Consider the following 18,799-nt stretch of genomic DNA (forward strand, 5'->3'; position numbering starts at 1 on the left):
CCAGCGACTTCAGACGAAAGACCTGGGAATGGGATTATCAGACGATTCAGTCTTTTGCGACAAATTCGGAAGTTATGACAAAATCATGTCTTGTCCAGATCTGGCAACCAGAACAGTGTGTGCTTGCAGTTCACCCTGCGACAAATTCGGAAGTTATGACAAAATCATGTCTTGTCCAGATCTGGCAACCACAGTGTGTGCTTGCAGTTCACCCACCCTCTTGGCTGTAGCCAGTGAGACAAGGAAGAGTGTCTTAGAAGAGAGGTCCCTAAATTAGACGTATTCAGAGGCTCAAACGGAGGGAACCTTAATGCTTGAAGGACTTTATTAAAGTCCCATGTCAGAGGAGAACACTGCGGACTGGGTCAAGATAGGGAAAAGGATCGAATTAAATCTCTAATGACATAAGATGAAGAGATTTCAGGGAGCCTCACCTTAAAAACATAGGAAAGCATCGACCTATAACCCTTAATGCACGAAGGTGACAGGGCCCTGTCATGATGTAAATGAACTAAAAACTCTGCTACTTTTGGTAAGGAAGGTCTAGAAATTGAATGTCCTTGAGACTTACACCAACGTCTGTAAACCGACCATTTACCCTGATAATTCACTCTGGTTGATTGCTGTCTGCCAAGAGCCAAACTGTCGCACCACTTCTGGAGGAGAACCCTTTGTGCTTGGAGAATCTCCTGACAGTCTCCAGGCATGAAGATGAAGCATGTGGAGCCTCTGATGGAACCAATGAAAATGGGGTTGTTTGAGAAGATCTGGTCTCTCTGTCAGACAATGGGGGCTCCACCAGTGCTTCCAGTAGGTCGGGAAACCACTCCTTCTGTGGCCAGAAGGAGATTCAGATGCTTGGTTGGCCTCACTTTGTTGAGGACTGACCTCACCAGAGTGAAGAAGGAAATGCATAGGCTTGGAAGGCCCTCCCAGTCCTGCAAAAGAGCATCTGTCCCAGCACTCTGAGGAGTCTGGTAAGGGGCGAAGAAGATCTGGCACCAAAAATTCAGTGGGGTGGCAAACAGATCGACTGTGACAGGCCACTTTTTCCTGAGGCTGTCGAAGACTTTCTGGCAGTGTCCATTCCGACCCTTGAACTTCGTTCGGTCTCGACAAGGTGTCTGCTATGACGTTGTGATGGCCCAGCGTAAACTGAAGGACCAACTTATGTAATCCCTGTCTTCTGCCCAACACAGGATTGATCGGGCTTCTTGAGTGAGAAGGTCCGACTGAGTGCCACCTTGGTTGTCGACAAAGATCATGACAACCGACTCCAACATTGATCCTGAAATGAAAGAGGGCCTAGGTACACTGCCCTTAGTTTCCTCCAATTTATTGACATGATCCTCTCTTCCTCTGACCAAAGGCCCGAAGCAGCTTTGGAGCCCAGGTACGCACCCCAACCTTGATCTGAGGCGTCTGACCAAAACATTAGGTCAGGCAGAACTGAAACAAGAGACGTCCCTGACTTGAGGCAGTGAACTTGCATCCTTCCGACATTGTGGAGAGGAGGTGACTATCGTGTCCTCGGACACGAAATCCCACGACTGGCGAAGTGTCGACTGAAGGGACCTCATTCTGAGACGACCTCCGGGAACCAGTTGGATGAGGGATGACAAATGGCCCAGGAGAGTCCTCCAAAGAGAAACTGGCTGCATTACGGAGGACAAAAATTCTTCGACCAGACTTAATCTGATAATTCAAAACAATCCCCAGATAAGTCATGATCTGGCAAGGGATTAGATTGGACTTGTCGAAGTTGACACGAATGCCCAACTCGACACAAAGAGACAGAACTATCTCCCTCAACCGGAGAACATTTCTCTAGAGATTCGGCCTGGACTAGCCAATCGTCCAGATACCGAAGCATCCTTACATTTAACTGATGCACAATAGCCGAAACAAAGGGTCTGAACTGGAAAACTCCCGAGTCCGTGAAAAACCGAAGGTAAGGTCTGCTCTTTGGATGGATGGGGATTTGCAGATAAGCATCCTGCAGATCGATGGAAATCATCCAGTCCCCCATCCTGACGGATGAAAGAACAGTCTGAGCCGTCTCCATCGGAACTTGGACTTTAGAATGAACTTGTTCAAGGACCGAAAGATCTATGATGGGGCGCCAGGCACCCGAGGCCTTTAGAACTACAAACACCCGGAGTCCTTGATATACATTAAAAGACCTCCGAGGACCCACATATTGAAGGACTGAGCTTCTTGTAAGGAGCTCATAACAGACTCCATGGCAATAAAGTCTTCGATTGAGACCGAGACCAAAGCCTTGGAAAGCAAAGGTTGACCCGAAAGTCGGAGAAAATCAGGATTTAGCTTGGGGGGTCGAGAGAATGAAGTATCATCCGCCACCTGATAAACTCCTCTCGGTGTCGAAGAAGAGAAGAGAGCTTCCTCTTCCCTTCCCGATCACCTTTGAAAGCTTAGTGGCGACGTCCGCCCTCAATCTCGCGAACCTCTGAGTAAAGGGAAAACATAAAAATTCCCACGACCAGGAAGGACCGTCAAGAAAAATCCCTTCTGTAACACGAGGGCGAGGCTGCTTTCTGCTTTTAGGCCTCACCTGAGGAAGAAAACTCAAAATTAAATTTAAAAAAAGTTTCTTGAACTCGACATCATGACCACCGTTCAAGGAAACATCAATATCACACGAATCCACATCATCATCATCGTCAGATCCTAACTGAGAAACCTCCCCTGAAGTAAGATCCTGACGACTAGCTATCTTAGTTCTAACACTAATACCCCTCCTCTCTAAAAAATAAGCGCCCTTTGGCACTGTTACAGGCTAACAGGGGACACATTGGGTAAAGAATTATCAGGCACCTGCCCGGACCGGATCCCCCCTAGGCCTTTGCCACGACGGGGTTCACAAGCCAGGGTATCTGCTGCACCATTACCCATGGTGCTGTCGACAGGTATCTGACGAGGAGCTGAAAATGAATCTAAAAGAGTGTTAGACATTCTAGTAAAAGCTTCTTCAAAATTTTCTGACAGCTTGTTAAAATTGGCTGAGATGTCTCTATCTAAACTAAGCTGAAATTGTTTTAATTCCTGTTTCCAAACTAGTTTCCATCACCAAAAACTTTGAATCAACATCAGAAACGACTTCACTATTTACCGTTGTACAGGTGGCAAAGCATCAATTAATTCGGAATCGGAATCACACGATACCGAAACCGAAGAGCCAGAACCATGAGCGCACAAGTCAAGGAAATCATTAGATACAGGTCTAGCTACCAATTTCTTTTTCCCTTTACTCAATTTTTTGCGCTGCAAGATTCTTTGATGTTTCATATAAGTCGTCATGTCTTCGTCAGACCAAGGGTTACATAAGTCGCAACGAGAAGTCAGGTCACAAACCTGTCCACTACAAGAGCTATAATGTCATGGGGTTCATACTCCCTGCTACTCATCTTCGTCCCACAAGCCGGGCAATTCCTGATGTTGCTGGCTGAAGGAAGCATCGAATTATCTTGGCAATCCATTGGACTGATGGATAGTTCACGTAATTTCGGGCCGCACAAAAGTTTGTAATATAAAATAAATACCACAATGGAAATAAAAGTTAATTCACTATTTCGTGGATGTAATACGTGAGTGGTAATCAACAGTCACATTAACAATTAATGAAAGCTTAAAGGCACAAAAGGTTTAGGAAATTTATAAAGAGCGGCCGTGATGTAAACAGCACGGGCGCTCGTAACAACTGATTTTCAAGGGAAGGTTTTGTAACTGTCAACGGCAGTGTTGCCAACTGGCGGACAGAATAGGAGGTAACAGGGTTGCCAATGTGGTAAATTTTGGTGCGGGTTTTGGGGATTTAGGGCTAGATAAATTATATTAAGTAATGTTTATTAATACTAAGGCTAATTTGTATTTTTCCTAGAAGTACAAACCTTAGGTCTTTTATGTTCTTTGAAAATATAATGCAATTACCTGGCCTGCAGTATCCAAGATATCAAGGATGGCTGCTTCCCCATCAATAACAGCCTGTTGTTGGTATGCATCTTCTGCAAGAGGAGTGACATTGGTACTAGAGAACGGAATTTAGTTTACATGAATATTTAGAATAGCTACACTATACAGTGTACCTCAAGTGAAATCAATTACCATTTTGAAGATTACATTACTCTGAGAGGATTATCTGATAATTACATGGACTCTTGCACCCCTGGATTTATACATAAACATGCACTAATTTCTGTAAAAGACTGTATTATTATGAGACTATATTCTTTGCTAACATTCTGATAATTATTAAACTCAAGATTTCATTTCTGACCAAACAAAAATTACATTTTCATATAGATTAAGTTTCATATATACTTACTATGCAATTAAATTACACAGCTTTAGTTTCTAACTTGTGCAGCAGCCTTTTATCTAAAAATCGTCGTAGTGCTTCAATAGTTTAGTGCAGGTGACAATCAACCCCCCAATTTAAAAAGTGTGTTGGAACAACTTAGCTGAAAAGCGTCATTTATTTGTGCCCTTATGTCCATGGGAGAGGAGAAGAGAGGAGGAGGAGGGAGGTTTTGATTCTGTAATTACTTCAGCAAGTATATATGAAACTTAATCTTATTATCATGAAAAAATAATTTTCAAGTAAGTAACTTACCAAGTAGTAATCAAAAAGCTGAATCCCACATTAATTGGAGGTGGGCTGAATGGACATATTCTATTCCAAAACATTAAGGTGTGATAATGACTTTGAAATAGCTAGGATGGTAAGCACTGAAACAATGCTTGTTGTTTCCTTACCAGGTAAGAAAGCTACTGCAGATGAATACTGCCTCTGGTTGGTGCTCATCTTAACCTGTAGTGGCTTGGCAGTTGAGGTGAGGATCGCCTCTACTTAAGTGGGAGTCTTGCAATACCAATAAAACCAATGACCAGACAATGCTGTCATCTACACTGACAAAAACCACAACGAATCCATAAGACTGGTGGGCACTCCAGTTATAACGTAACCCCAAGCTCCCCAAACCTCAACACTTTACATCAAGGCAAAAAGACAGAGGAGAAAAAGAATGCTTTCTCTGCTTCTTCCCCAAATACCATATCAGCCACTGATAATGGCCCCAAGGGACTGCAATTCTCAAACACTGTGAGATGCGAAGATTGACTGCACCTCCAAAAGGTCGACTGAAGAATGACAAAAGGGACAAATTATGCTTAGAAGCAAGAGATGTAGCGACTGCCTCGGACTTCATGCATTTTGTTCATTGAATGAAGGCAAAATGCCCTCCTGAATCAGAGAATATGCCTCCCAAAATCAGGTCTTTTAGGAAAAACGACAATGCGTTCTTCGAAAGAGGGCGAGATGGATCCTTGACAAAACACATAGTTTACTGGATGGCCCTCTGATCTTCTCAGTCCTTTGCAGAGAGTATCTCAGGGCTCTGACTGGCGAAAGACCTCTTTCCTCTTCCTCTGGGCCCAGAATTTCCATTAAACTCTTAAAAGTGGAAGGAGCAAGGCCAGGGGTTGGAAGAGTCCTCATTCTTGGCTAGGAAACCTATGGTAAAACAGCAAACTGCACCTCCTTGGGAAAAGCCTACCCTCTTGTCAATAGCTTGCAATTCACTTAAACGCTTGGCAGTTGCCAAAACCACAAGGAAGTGTCTTCGAGCGAGGTCTTTTAGGGAATCAGAACGGAGGGTCCGAAATGGAGGGCCTGCCTGAGCCACTTCAGCACAACGTCTAGGTTTCAGGAAACCAGATTGGCCTCCTCCTGCTTAGAAGTGTCCAATGACTTGACGAGGTTCAGACCTCTACGCTTACAAACCGACCTAAGAACAGCTTGATATCCTATAATGATGGAAGAGGACAGACATCTAGAAGTTCTCAGATAGAGGAAGAAGTCTGCTATTTGGGTCAAAGATGTCTCAAAAGACAAGACGTTATGTCTGAGACACCATCTGTTAAAAACTGTCCATTTCGCCTAGTAGACGTCACAACAAGATCATTATCTGCATCTTGCAATAGCTTTTGCAACTGCTCTTGAAAAGCCTTTTGCTCTGGCAAGCTTCCTGATAGTCTGAAGCCTGTCAGGGCAAGAGTGGACAACCTTTGGTGGTATCTCTTGAAGTGAGGTCGTTTGAGTAGCCATGATTTTTTGGGGAAGCTCACCAAAAGCCACAGAAGGTCAGGGAACCACTCCTTCATGAGCCAGAACAGAGCTACGAGGATCCTCGAGACTTTGTAGTGGGAGAAGAACTTGTTCAGCACTTCCCTCACTATGTTGAAGGGCAAGAAGGCATACTGATCCAGGCCTGACCAGTCTTGAAGCATGGTGTCTGTCACCAACGCCAGGGGATCCGGAGCTGAGAGAGCAAACAAAGGGTGACAATAGTTTCTTGAGGTGGCAAACAGGTCCAAAGTCGGTTCGCCCACAATCTCCAAAGGGCAAGACAGACCGTGGGATCCAAGGTCCACTTGGTGGGAAGGACCTGCTTCCGATGAATCATTTTGTCTGCCTAAACGTTCAGTGACCTGCGTCACTTGATTTTGGTCTACCCATACGAGAAGATCCTTTGCTGCCTGGAAGAGAAAAGGAATGAGTGCCTCCCTGCTTTTGGATATACTTATGTCAGTGTAGTGGTGTTGTCCACATGGGCTACCACTTACTTGTAGGTTATGGTAGAAGAGCACTGAAGGCCTAATTAGATAAATTGCCTTTGACTTCCTAACATTGATATGAAGGTTCCGTTCTTCTGGGGACCACGTCCTGTAAACTTCCTGGCTTCCCAGAAGGGCACCCCAACCTAGATCCGAGGTGTCTGAGTAACAATCTTGGTTGGGGCTCAGAGGCAGAGAGATTTTCCCTGTGAAAGTCTTCCTTCCAACAGCCACCACTGGGTCTGAATTGATTTCCTGAGTGATGGGAAACACGGCTGAGTCTGTTGGGTTCTCTTGTCCCAGTTGGCTTTTAGATAGAATTGGAGGATTCTCATGTGAGTATACCCAGCTTGACTAACGTCTTGATGGACGCTAGGGTTCCTAGTAGGTTCTCATCCATCCATTTGATGAGCTGAAGATGAGAGGGCAAGAAAACTGAGGAACATCTAGAGGCAGTTGGCGGTTCTCTAGGGGCACGGAAAAGCCCGAAAAGTTTGAAAATTGAGAATCATCCCCAAATAGCAGATCCCTTGTGTTGCGTTTAACTAGGACTTCTGGAGATTTATAAGAATTCCTAGTTCCTGAGTAAGGAAAAGAATAGTCTACAAGTCCTTTATTTTGTTTGCCACTTCTCCTTTGAAGGGGATCAAAAAAGCAAGTCAGGTTTCAGGTAAAGATTGATGCTGATGCTGATCAGCTGAAGCTATTTGTGAGAGGTGTGAAGACTCGAGTAAGCACTTGAGATGCTGTGGAGAGGCCAAACCAAAGCAGAGATCCCAAACCTGAAATAATTTGCCCTGGAAGACAAACCTGAGATACCTCCTGGAGTCCCGATGGATGGGGAAATGGAATTATGCGTCCTGCATATCAAACGTTATCATCCAATTGCCCAGATGAAAAGATGACATGACTGACTGATTTGTCTCCATTTTTAACTTCGTTTTCCTTACGAAGAGATTGAGGGCACTTATATCGAGGACTGGTCTCCACCCCCTGACGCTTTAGGGACTACATACAGGCGATTGTACAAGCTCTTTGTGCGGATGTCCTCGACTTCTTCTATAGCTCTCTTTAGAAGGAGAGAGGATGCTTGCTTCAAAAGGGCTGAATGCTCATCTGAGCCTTTTGAGTAGGCTGTCAAGAAGATGGGAGAAATTACCAAAGGACGGTTCTCTATATAGGGAATGGAGTAGCCCTCCTTCAGAATCTTCCTTTCACGAAAAGGCTGTTGTTGAAGTAAAGAGACCGTCTTAGGCACAAACGACAATGACTACGAATCCTTGGGGTGCTTGAAAGATTGCTAAGAGATCTTGAGTGGACTACTTCTGGAGGTCTGAATTGATTTCTTCCTCTATTGTCCGACGGAAAAGGTGAAGCAAATCCAAACGCAAATAGCAAACTCTGACCTCTGGTGTGACTCCTCTAGTGGTGAAGAAGTATCAAAGTTTGCTTTTCTTCAGAACCCTGAAAGACAAAAGGGCTGCAAGTTCCAAAGAGACATCTCTGATTGCTCTGTCTGTGCATGACAGCAAGTTCTAAAGAGCCATCCTTGATTGGTTTGTCTGTGTACGACAAGACTCCAAAGAAATCTGTAGCAAAATGCTATGATCTTAGCAAGGACTCCAACATAGAGTTTTGGAAGCTGAAAACCTCAAAAACCTTGAGAGGTTCTTATCTAGGTGGTCAAGAGAACGTATCTTCCTTAAGAGGTATCTCCTCTTAACCAGATGACAGGGAGGATAGGAGAAAGTAGCCTTACCTTGCTCCCTCTTAGCAGGGAGCCAGTCTCCAATTTCTTTGATCACATTCTTAGATAAGGAGGAAAGAACCATCTTAATAAGCCTAGACCTATCTTCTGGGAGGCTCCTCATCATGAAGGGGGAAGCAGGCGAGACCAGGGCAGTTGTAGTGAAAAATGAAGGAAAACTAGCAAAGAAGAGCTGCATAAGCTGAAGGAGGAATAAGGTCTTGGTCGATCTCTTCTTCATAAGAAGATATTCGAGATGGGAACAAGTCATGAGCAGACCTGGAGCCAGGAGCTTTCTTAAGAAGTTCATGATTTCAGATAACTATTGCCTGATGGGCACCAAAGAAGGCTTATCTTGATCCAAGGTGGACACTTGGCACTCAGGAGTGGTATATATGAAGGTAATGAAGAGCAGGCACTTGGCCGGTGGTGCAAGGCACTCGGAGGCTGGAGCTGGGCACTCTGGATGAGACAAGAGCTTAGACGACACACGCCTGAAGCAGTCCTTTGGGCGCTGAGATTCCAAAGAGGGCACTCAACAGATGGGCATTCAGCAGAGAATGATTCTGGCAAATCCCATGGGTGAGTAGGAAGTCAGACCAAGGCAAAGACTGAGGGATCCAGTGTAGCTGCAGGAAGGCTGTGGAGTGTGCAAAGTGCCTCCTTGTACCGCTTAACAGGAAGCAGAGAACGGCGACCAACTTCATCCACATGCCTCTTGAATGACTGGGGCGAATCAAGGACGCAGCCGTGGCACCCGTTACTGGAATCAGACTCCAAACTTGACGACAAATGATGCACATCCAGAGACTTGACTTTCTAACGGCTGTCTGTCGAAATCTGGATTCATGCAACAGGCGCATCCTCCACTTGCACTTCAGTGTCATTTTATCACGAAACACTTTGTCCATTAGAACATTCAGGGATGCCCCTATCTCAGACACAGTAAGCATACAAGGTTTAACTTCTTATCAACCCTGGACGCAAGTTTGGCAATGGCATCAGGGTCAGAAGCATGGGAGTAAATGGACTGATAGTACTAGGGCTGGGGATGGGAAAAAAGATGGGAACAGGGGAAGAGGGCATAGTAGTAGTATGTACTAAGATTTTACTTAGGCCTATGGGAAGAATCTAGGCTAATTGAAGACCTACTCTCAGGTCTAGAGGCTGCCTTTCTCTTCCTATCACTTTCAAGCTCATTATGGCGACATTCAAGAACCTTCCGCTTTCTCTCATCTCAATCCTTGCACTCATCACAAGTATTCTCCTTAGAACATAACTGCCCTCTACAGTTACTGCACTTAGTAAGTGAATCATAACATAATTTAAGTCAGTGTAGCTCTACATCCTTCATTACAATAGCAAACACTTGAATCAGATTTGTATAACTAATTCAAAAAGCTTACAAAAGCAAACAAAAGCTTGAACGCCACACAAGAGAGAGAATACTTCACCAAACTCCAGCAAGAATAACCAAAAATTTGGTGAACAAAGCTGCAGCAAGCTCAACCATGTTGATCATGTGAGTGGCAATAACAGAAAGACTCAGTCGCCTATTAACAGAATGACTCAGTCGCCTAAGTCGTTCCAACACACCCGTTAAGTGGGCGGGGCTTGTTACCTACACTAAATTATCTTGGTGCTACCACAACTTTTAAATAAAAGGCTGCTGCATAAGTCAGAAACTATATTTGTTTGTTTGTATGGTGTTTTTATGTTGCATGGAACCAGAGGTTATTCAGCAACGGGACTCAGCAACGGGACCAACAGCTTTACGTGACTTCCGAACCACGTCGAGAGTGAACTTCTATCACCAAAAATACACATTTCTCACTGAGGCGCTGTCAGAAACTATAGCAATGTAATTACTTGGTAAGTTACTTACAATATAGAAAACAGATATACAAAAGATACTCACCAATGGTTGGGTCATGATACTCCAAGAAGCTATGACTCACAAACTGAAGGGTCAGAGCTGAAATGCAATGGGAAATACAAAATTAATTACAATATAATTTCAACTGTAATCTTTCTTAGCACTCTCAAAATGAAAAAATTATGGGCCAAGCAAAAAAAAAAAACTCTCTTAACTTCACTGTCTCCCTCCTAAACAGCAATTGAACTGAGTCATCATTCAATTTTACTGTGCATAAAAATATACAGTAATTTATGATACAAATCATCCCTTTTGCTCGATGTTCCCTCCTCCCCTCCACTCCACTGGATGCTTTGTGAGATCCATTCAAGATTACTATGCATGCTGAACTTGGCTGCATCCTTACAACCTAATGGACTAGCTAATTAGTTCAACTAGTGGCATTATAATACTAAAAGCTAACCACAAAATGCACAGTAGTACTTCCACCTGTTACAAAAACACATTAGCAACATCCCTCTTTAACCTCAGTAGTTTCAGCGAAGGTCGATGCTCCAAAATAATGAATTACTATGCATACTAAGAAATATTGTCTCATTTGAAGCTATAGCTGTCTTGTCTATTGTTCAATAACATCCAAGTTACACTCCTATCAATCACTTGCACTATATCACAACTGATTTACTTCATCATTAAACAACTCTCATCTAACAGAAGACAGTCAAATGGAGTGCTATTCTTGTTTTCCTTTTCCTTTTTTTACAAATAAGATTTATATTACATTGCTTTATTTTCAAAAAGCAGTCCCTAACTTTATTTACTTCTCAAAATCTACCTCTCTACTTCTACATGTGTTTACGATACAGTACTATAATTTTGATAGCTCTTCATTGCACTTTTTCTTTTTTCTAATGAACTCCATATTCTTTGGAAGCTTGAATTTGAATTAAATGGCCCCTTTGGGCCTGTTCCACATGAACAGGTTTCATCTTCTGCAAATAATAATAATAATAATACATGAGACAGACTAAAGAACTGGACAGCGATGAAACATGGCAATGGCTATAGATGGCAGAGCTCAAGAAGAAAACAGAAGGAATGCTAACAGCAGCACAAGATTAGGCTCTAAGAACCAGATACATCCAAAGATGATAGATGGAAATAACATCTCTCCCATATGCAGGAAGTCCAATGTGAAAAACAAGACCATAATCCACATGGCAAGTGAATGTACGGCACTTACACAGAACCAGTAAAAAAAAAAAAAAAAAAAAAAAGTGGCATGATTCTATGGGACTATGGTATCAGAACAGATAGGGTGATACATGCAAACAGACAAGATGCGATGTTGATTGATAAAACCAAGAAGAAAGTATCACTCATCGATGTCACGATTACCATGGGACACCAGAGTAGATGAGAAAGAAAGAGAAAAAATCTATAAGTATCAAGACCTTAAACCAGAAATAAGAAGGATATGGGATATGCCAGTGGAAATTGTACCCATAATCTTTGGGATGCTAGGCACAACCCCAAGATCCCTGAAAAGGAACCTGGAAAAATTAGATGCTAAAGGAGATCTAAGACTCATACAAAAGAGTGTACTTCTGGAAACAGCACACATAATAAGAAAAGTGATGGATTCCTACAGGGGCAGGATACAACTCGGACCCCACACTATAAAAACACCCAGTCAAATAGGATGACTGTGAAAGACAAAAAAAAAATAATAAATAAAAAAAAAATAATATAATAATAATAAAGTCAAAGTGACAAGGACTGAAGGAATAAAGCTTCCAGAAGGGAATACCATCAAACATATTGATGAGACAGGATACAAATACATGGGAATAATACAAGGAGAGGATATAAAATACCAAGAGATTAAGGACACAATCAGGAAATAATATATGCAGAGACTTAAGGTGATACATCAAAACTCAACACTGAAAAAATTACAAAAAAAACCGTAGGGTCCAGAGTGGACCATGTACAATCAGCTTGGACAATTCCAAAAAAAGTACATTATAACACGTCCTGACATCGGAGATGGGCATCAGTCGCGACTTCTTGTTGGTGAGAAACGGAGCTAAAGACCTCTACTCTCCTTTCAAAGTAAGTATTTTCTCCAAAGTTAGAAATTAAGGCCAAATTTTAAGATTTAAACAGAGGGTAGTGAAAACGGCGTCAAGCGTAGTGCAAATCTCACCAAAACGCGTTCAACATTTTTACTTACAACTCGAAGTATTTAGAAGATTGACGCCATCTCGATGTTTACGGAGTCGCTTGTGTCAATAAACTAACCATTTCCTGTGATAAATCCGCACACCACTTGTACCCACAGACGCTGGGGCACTTTCATCACAACAATCAGAAAACTTTTCCTCACCGAGTAAACAACTGTTTTGTAGAAGACGACGAGGAAGAGTGCACTTCGATAATTTTTTAAATAAATAGTAAAACATCAATATTTTACATATTTATGATGATTAATTTGAAAATATTCGTTATTGAAAAAGTACAGTAGACCCTTGACTCACGAACACAATCCGTTCCTAGACCTTGGTCGTGTTCCAAATTGTTCGTGACTCGGAGCTAATTTCCCCATAAGGTTTAATGGGAATAATATTAATTGGTTCTCGACCCCTACGAACCAATATATATATATATTTTGCCTTATTTTACACAGATAATGTAAAAGTCAGTTGTAAAAAACCTTAATATATCTAATAATATAATTTAAAATGGTAAACTAACACTATAAAAACGTTTGTAAAGTGAACACTTACTATGGACTTGGCGAGACTTCTGGCTTGACGGACAAGAGAAGAGGAGGGTGGTGGGTGGGGAGGAGGTTATTGTGCGGAAGGAGACCCTCCCCCATCCAGGTCGGGGAGATCTCGTTCCGGAGATTCAACTCTTCTAGGTTTTTTTGGTGAACGTTTAATCACAAACTTATCCAATGTCTGTTGCCTTTTCCTTCCTTGCATAACTTTTCTGAAAATGGCTCATTAAATTTTCATTGAGCATATTCACGATCCTGTTCGTAACAATTTTTGTCCGGTCCGGATGATACAATTCAAGGAAGCACTGGACATCATTCCACTTTTCCAATGCGGCTTTTATCACATCACTGCTGACATCTGTAACTTCCTCCCCAGCCTCCTCTTCGTCAGTTGATTGCTCCCGAGCAAGTTGCTCCTGCTGCTCTTTGTGGAGTTGAACAAGTTCGTCCGCAGTCAAATCTTCTGAATGTTCAGCGACCAATTCTTCAACATCTTCGTCGTTGACTTGTAGACCCATACTGTTGCCCATGGACACAATTTCTTGCACAATCTCTGCATCGAAGCCCTCAAAGTCACGGACAGTTACGCACTGGGGCCAAAGTTTCCGCCACGCAGAATTTAATGTGCGGTACGTAACTTCAGTCCATGCGTTATCAATGAGGGTTATGCAGTGAAAAACATTAAAGTGCTTCTTCCAAAATTCTTTTAAGGTTAATTTTGTCTCTTCAGTTACACGGAAGCATCTGGAGAAGAGCGCCTTCGTATATAATTTCTTAAAATTGCTAATGACTTGTTGTCCATGGGCTGGAGAACAGAGGTCGTGTTGGGTGGAAGGAACTTGAAACTGAATGAAGTCATGTTCACTGCAGTCAGCCAAGTACGAAGGGTGTGCCGGGGCATTATCCATGATCAGAAGGCACCGCAGGGGTAGCTTGTTCTCTGTTAGGTACTGACTCACGGTCGGCGCAAACACTTCATCAATCCACTCCATAAACAAGTTCCGTGTCACCCATGCTTTTGTATTGGCCCTCCACATTACAGGCAGTCTGGCCTTATTTACGTTGTGCTGCTTAAAGGCACGCGGGTTATTTGAATGGTAGACAAGTAGCGGCTTTAGTTTCAAGTCGCCACTTGCGTTTTGAGCATAACAAAAGCGTAAGCCTATCCTTCATTGGCTTATTGTGGCCTGGGAGCCCCGCCCTTCTCTTCTTGGGTGATAAATGTCCTGTTGGGCATCTTCTTCCAGAAGAGGCCCGTTTCATCACAATTGAAAATCTGTTGAGCGACGTATCCTTCGGCCTCCACGAACTCGGCAAACTCAGTCACGAATGCCTCAGCAGCAGCCTTGTCTGCGCTAGCAGCCTCACCATGCCTAACTTACAGAGTGAATTCCAGTTCTTTTCTTGAAGTTATCAAAAACCACCCTTTACTAGCCTTAAAATCATCTGGCGTGGCACTAGTAGAAGAGTTTCCTTCAGCAAACTCTGATACACTTGCCGAGCTTTCTCGCAGATGATCGGCTCGTTTACCACTATCACCTGCCATCTGTTCTCATGTACCCACTTCAAAATTATTTTTTTCTGCCTCTTCGAGGGTTTCTTTTTTTTTTTTTTTCTGCGATCTCATCTTGGTTAGTACTGTCACTCCCTTCGCAACATTTGCTTCTTTCAATGGCATCCTTGTTTTTTTCAAAATTGTCGAAATTGTCGACTTGGCCATCTTGTACTCACTTGCGATATCGGTCACGCGAACACCACGTTCAAACTTTTCTATAATTTCTTTCTTTATTTCAATGGTTATCTTCCTCTGCACCCTCTTCTCACCATCACTCTTCACTTTCTTACTTTCACCACCACTCTTCACTTTCTTAGGGCCCATTATGAAGAAAATCACAAGTTTTAGCGCAAAAAATGCTAAGCGAATTGACGAACGTCTTGTACACAATGAGATGAGACAAAGAGCGATGCGTGGGTGACGCCGTGCGTGGGCGGCGGCTGGAGGATGGCTGTTCCCATGGCAACTCAAACGCTCTCACGTGTGCTGGGCGATTTCGCGCATTTTTCAAATGTTTGTGTCTAAAAATTAGTTTGTGAAACAAAGTGAATTGTTATTTTCCAGAAATTTCCAGCATTTTTCAAATGTTCATGTCTCAAAATTAGTTCATGACCCAAACAGAATTTTTATTTTCCGCATTTTTTTTTGTTCGTATCTCAAAGTTAGTTCGTAGGTCAAGGGTGAAATTTTACCTATAATTTTGGTCGGGGATCGAGTTGTACGTGGGTCAATGCGTTCGTGAGTCAAGGGTCTACTGTAACTCAATTCTGACTCAAATTTAAGTAATTATTTTTTGGAATTAGACGTTCTTTTTAAGTCCTGTATATTATGACGTCACGACATCTTGGACTTTCGTACCTATTGTAAATAATTGCTTTACTCAACTTTCTTGTAGAACAGTTTACCAGTTATTCATGCAGATAATCAGCTTTCATGTGATTGGTATAATCGTAATGCTCATATATATGAAGTTTTTATTGTAAAACTAATATTGTAATACCTACCTGAACACCTGAATAAGCCCTGGTCACTTACCAGCCCGAACCATCATTTATTAAAAATTTACCAAATCTTTGGTTGAAAATAAACGATCAGTGTTGCCAATCTCCTGGCAAACACCCTCGTTACCTAGTTACCAGCCCAACCGCTGGTAGCCCTGCCTCACGGGCCGGTCACACCTGCCCTCTCACGTCAATCATAAACTCAATAACTCTGTATGAGAGGGGAGGAGGGTGGGAATCATTCAGGTGTTCAGGTAGGTATTACAATATTAGTTTTACAATAAAAACTTCATATTGCAATACACCCCCTGAACACCTGAATAAGCCCGATTAACAACATTAATTTGGAGGTGGGGAATCAAATCTACCCGGCCCTCCACTGTACCAGTTGTCAGTCAATATAATTGAGTATGCGGGTCAGTCTCAAGTTCATTTGTCACTCGTCCAAACTAATCTCCCATGTGTGGCCTTCTAGGCCTCCCATATGTGGAGGAAAAAAAAAACTCCCATACACCCTCTACCCTAAGGTCAAAACTCATTGAGTGCGGGAGGGATACAAACCTGTTTCCTCTCAGCTGGCTATGTGCCTCACCTGAGTAGAGGAAAAACTGAAGACCTCCCATGTGGCTCTCGGCCTCTCATGTATGGAGGGAATCTGAAGACCTCCCATGTGGCCTTATGCCTCTCATGTACGGAGGAGACAACCATGTCCATCGGTGCGTCTGCGACGGTGTCATCGATCGTAGTGATGTCCTCTCTTGTAGTGTTGTACCTGCCTGTCTGTACTCTGCCTGGTTGGCACTTGGAAGAATACCCTCAGATAGACACAGACATGTTCTTTCCTATCTGTCCTAATACTTAAAATCCTCTCGTGATATATCATATCATGAATACCTTATAAATATTCCTAATTTTTGCTCCCTACTCTAATACTAACTCAGACAGCAAGATTGTTGGGTTTAAAAATAGAATTTAGGCCAATGGCCGAGTATTGGGACCTATGAGGTCAGTCAGCGCTGAAGGGAAATTGACAAAGTTTGAAAAGGTGTGACAGGAAGAAAAACCCGTTACACAATGAGTCCAGTGTTAGGAGAGCGTGGAAAATAGGATGAGAGAATATGAATCAGAAAAGTAAGAGAGACAGAGAGAGAGAGAGAGAGAGAGAGAGAGAGAGAGAGAGAGAGAGAGAGAGAAAATACAATCGTCTAGGATAAAGAGAGAATATAAAATCGAAGAGAGAGAGAGAGAGAGAGAGAGAGAGAGAGGAGAGAGAGAGACGAGAGAGAGAGAGAGAGAGAGAAAATTTACAATCGTCTAAACATCTCCACCTCCGTAAATTGCACCCTCTTCTAAGTAAAAGGGTATTATCTTAACGATAATATACTCGTATAACTCCGTACAGCTATGAACAACCGAACGAGAACTTGTTGCTAATGCGATCGACTCCTATAACAACATCCGTTATTGTATTCATCCGCGTACGACGGTAATTACTGCATTCATGTTATAAATGCAGCTGAAGCTAATAAGGCAAAATTACGTGCATCAGCAACCTGGACAGAAGTCCCAAGCTTTTGTATGAATTCAAACGCAGCCGTGGTAAAAGAAACTAATAGCATGAAAGAGCTCATTACTGTTGTTTTCACACAGACAAAGGATTAATAAAGTATATAAAGTGTAAGGTTCGTAATACCTATGAAAAAGAGTGAAAAACGAACAGAATCCTAAATTTAACGCCATCTAACCCGAGGGAAAAACTAGCTTCCAATGAGACATATCAGTCAAATTTTGGTCTTAAATTACATCGTAAGACGAACAGTATGACTTCGTTCCATAAGTTAAGTATCCAGATATTCATTAATATGCTAACTAGGGACAAAAACATTAGCCAAGACCTAGTGATATGGTTGAATCTGGAGCCAAGGAAAAAAAAAAAAACAAGACTAGCCGGCATCTTGTCTGTCTAAGCCACACCTCCTTACAATAGTGCTGTTTGACGACAAGCTAGTGTAATTGTAATTTAATTGAAAAGTAATAAAATAATATTTAAAGGTAATTAAATTAACTTTAATAGGCCTAATATTAATTTCAGTTGTCATTGTAATTTGATAATACGACTGGTAATAATTTGTAACTGTAATTGACATAAGCGCAATGTAAATTACTGACGGCAATAGTCTGTTTTAAACGTATGAAGACGTCATACATACGAATTCCTTATATCTGACATCTGATTATAGCCCCAAGATAGATACCTCATTGACTATGTTTTTAAATGTCGAACATAGTTGGAACCACACGTCTCCTTCAAGACGTTTGTACAAACTTGGCATAAGTGAGAGTGTTGTTACGTTAGTCATTTTAGGCAATCAGGAGAGAATATGGATACGGTGACGCAAACCCGTATTCGTCATCCGCTGATTCCAGCGTGAATGACTGCCGAGTTAGTGTTTATACTACCCTACTATGAGGATACATATAATACAATTATAATGCTTTAGTCGGACAGAATCCGATCTTCATTCTGTTCGATTACATTCATATTAATTATCCTCAGATCGGATTCTCGTTCGTTTTCAATTACACCTGTACTGAATTATCCGAAGTCAGAATGCCTTGAGCCTACAGCGTTATCCAATATAAAAATAACTACCGATATGTTGTACAGCGAATACTTTAGGCTAGGCTAGGCTACTGAATATGCATAAAATATATTATCGCGAACCGTAGTTAATTTTATTCTATTTCTCTCCATACTGAATATCGTAAGTCAATATGCATTGAACGGAGAATTAGTTGATATTAACAATTATCGTATCGTATAAGTAGAGGAAAGTAACCTTAAAGACGAAGGAGCAATCTGAAAGACCAACCATGGCCTAAAAGCTTCTGATGCAAGGAACTCGAAGCAGGAAAAAGCCTAAAGATGCTCTAAGGACACTATGCCTCTATAAACTACTACTTTTAATAGAAAACCGACCCGAAGAAGCCTGCACTTCTCTTCCTAAACTAAACACTATGTAGCCTATTATCCCTACTCGTCTATATCTGACCTAAGTTATCATCATCCTGAGAACTTACACATCGAGGGAAGGGGAATCTGCTGCCAACACTGCCTGCTCTGTGCCAGGGGGGACGGCGGATCCTGCCCTGTGGGCTTGCGGATCCCCATAACCCCCAGCACCGGTTAGGGCTGGTT

General features: G+C 42.3%; 1 protein-coding gene across 1 annotated transcript in view; it reads right to left on the reverse strand.

Moving 5' to 3' along the window:
• Positions 1-18,799, reverse strand: part of LOC135198436 (GTP-binding protein Rit2-like) — a 97,572-nt gene that overhangs the window by 53,967 nt on the left and 24,806 nt on the right. The window contains 2 exon segments of the mRNA XM_064225983.1: positions 3,952-4,025; positions 10,302-10,358. Of these exon segments, the coding sequence (XP_064082053.1) occupies positions 3,952-4,025; positions 10,302-10,358 (131 nt within the window).

The sequence above is a fragment of the Macrobrachium nipponense genome, chromosome 22 (assembly GCF_015104395.2).
Source record: "Macrobrachium nipponense isolate FS-2020 chromosome 22, ASM1510439v2, whole genome shotgun sequence".
Classification (NCBI taxonomy): Eukaryota; Metazoa; Arthropoda; class Malacostraca; order Decapoda; family Palaemonidae; genus Macrobrachium; species Macrobrachium nipponense.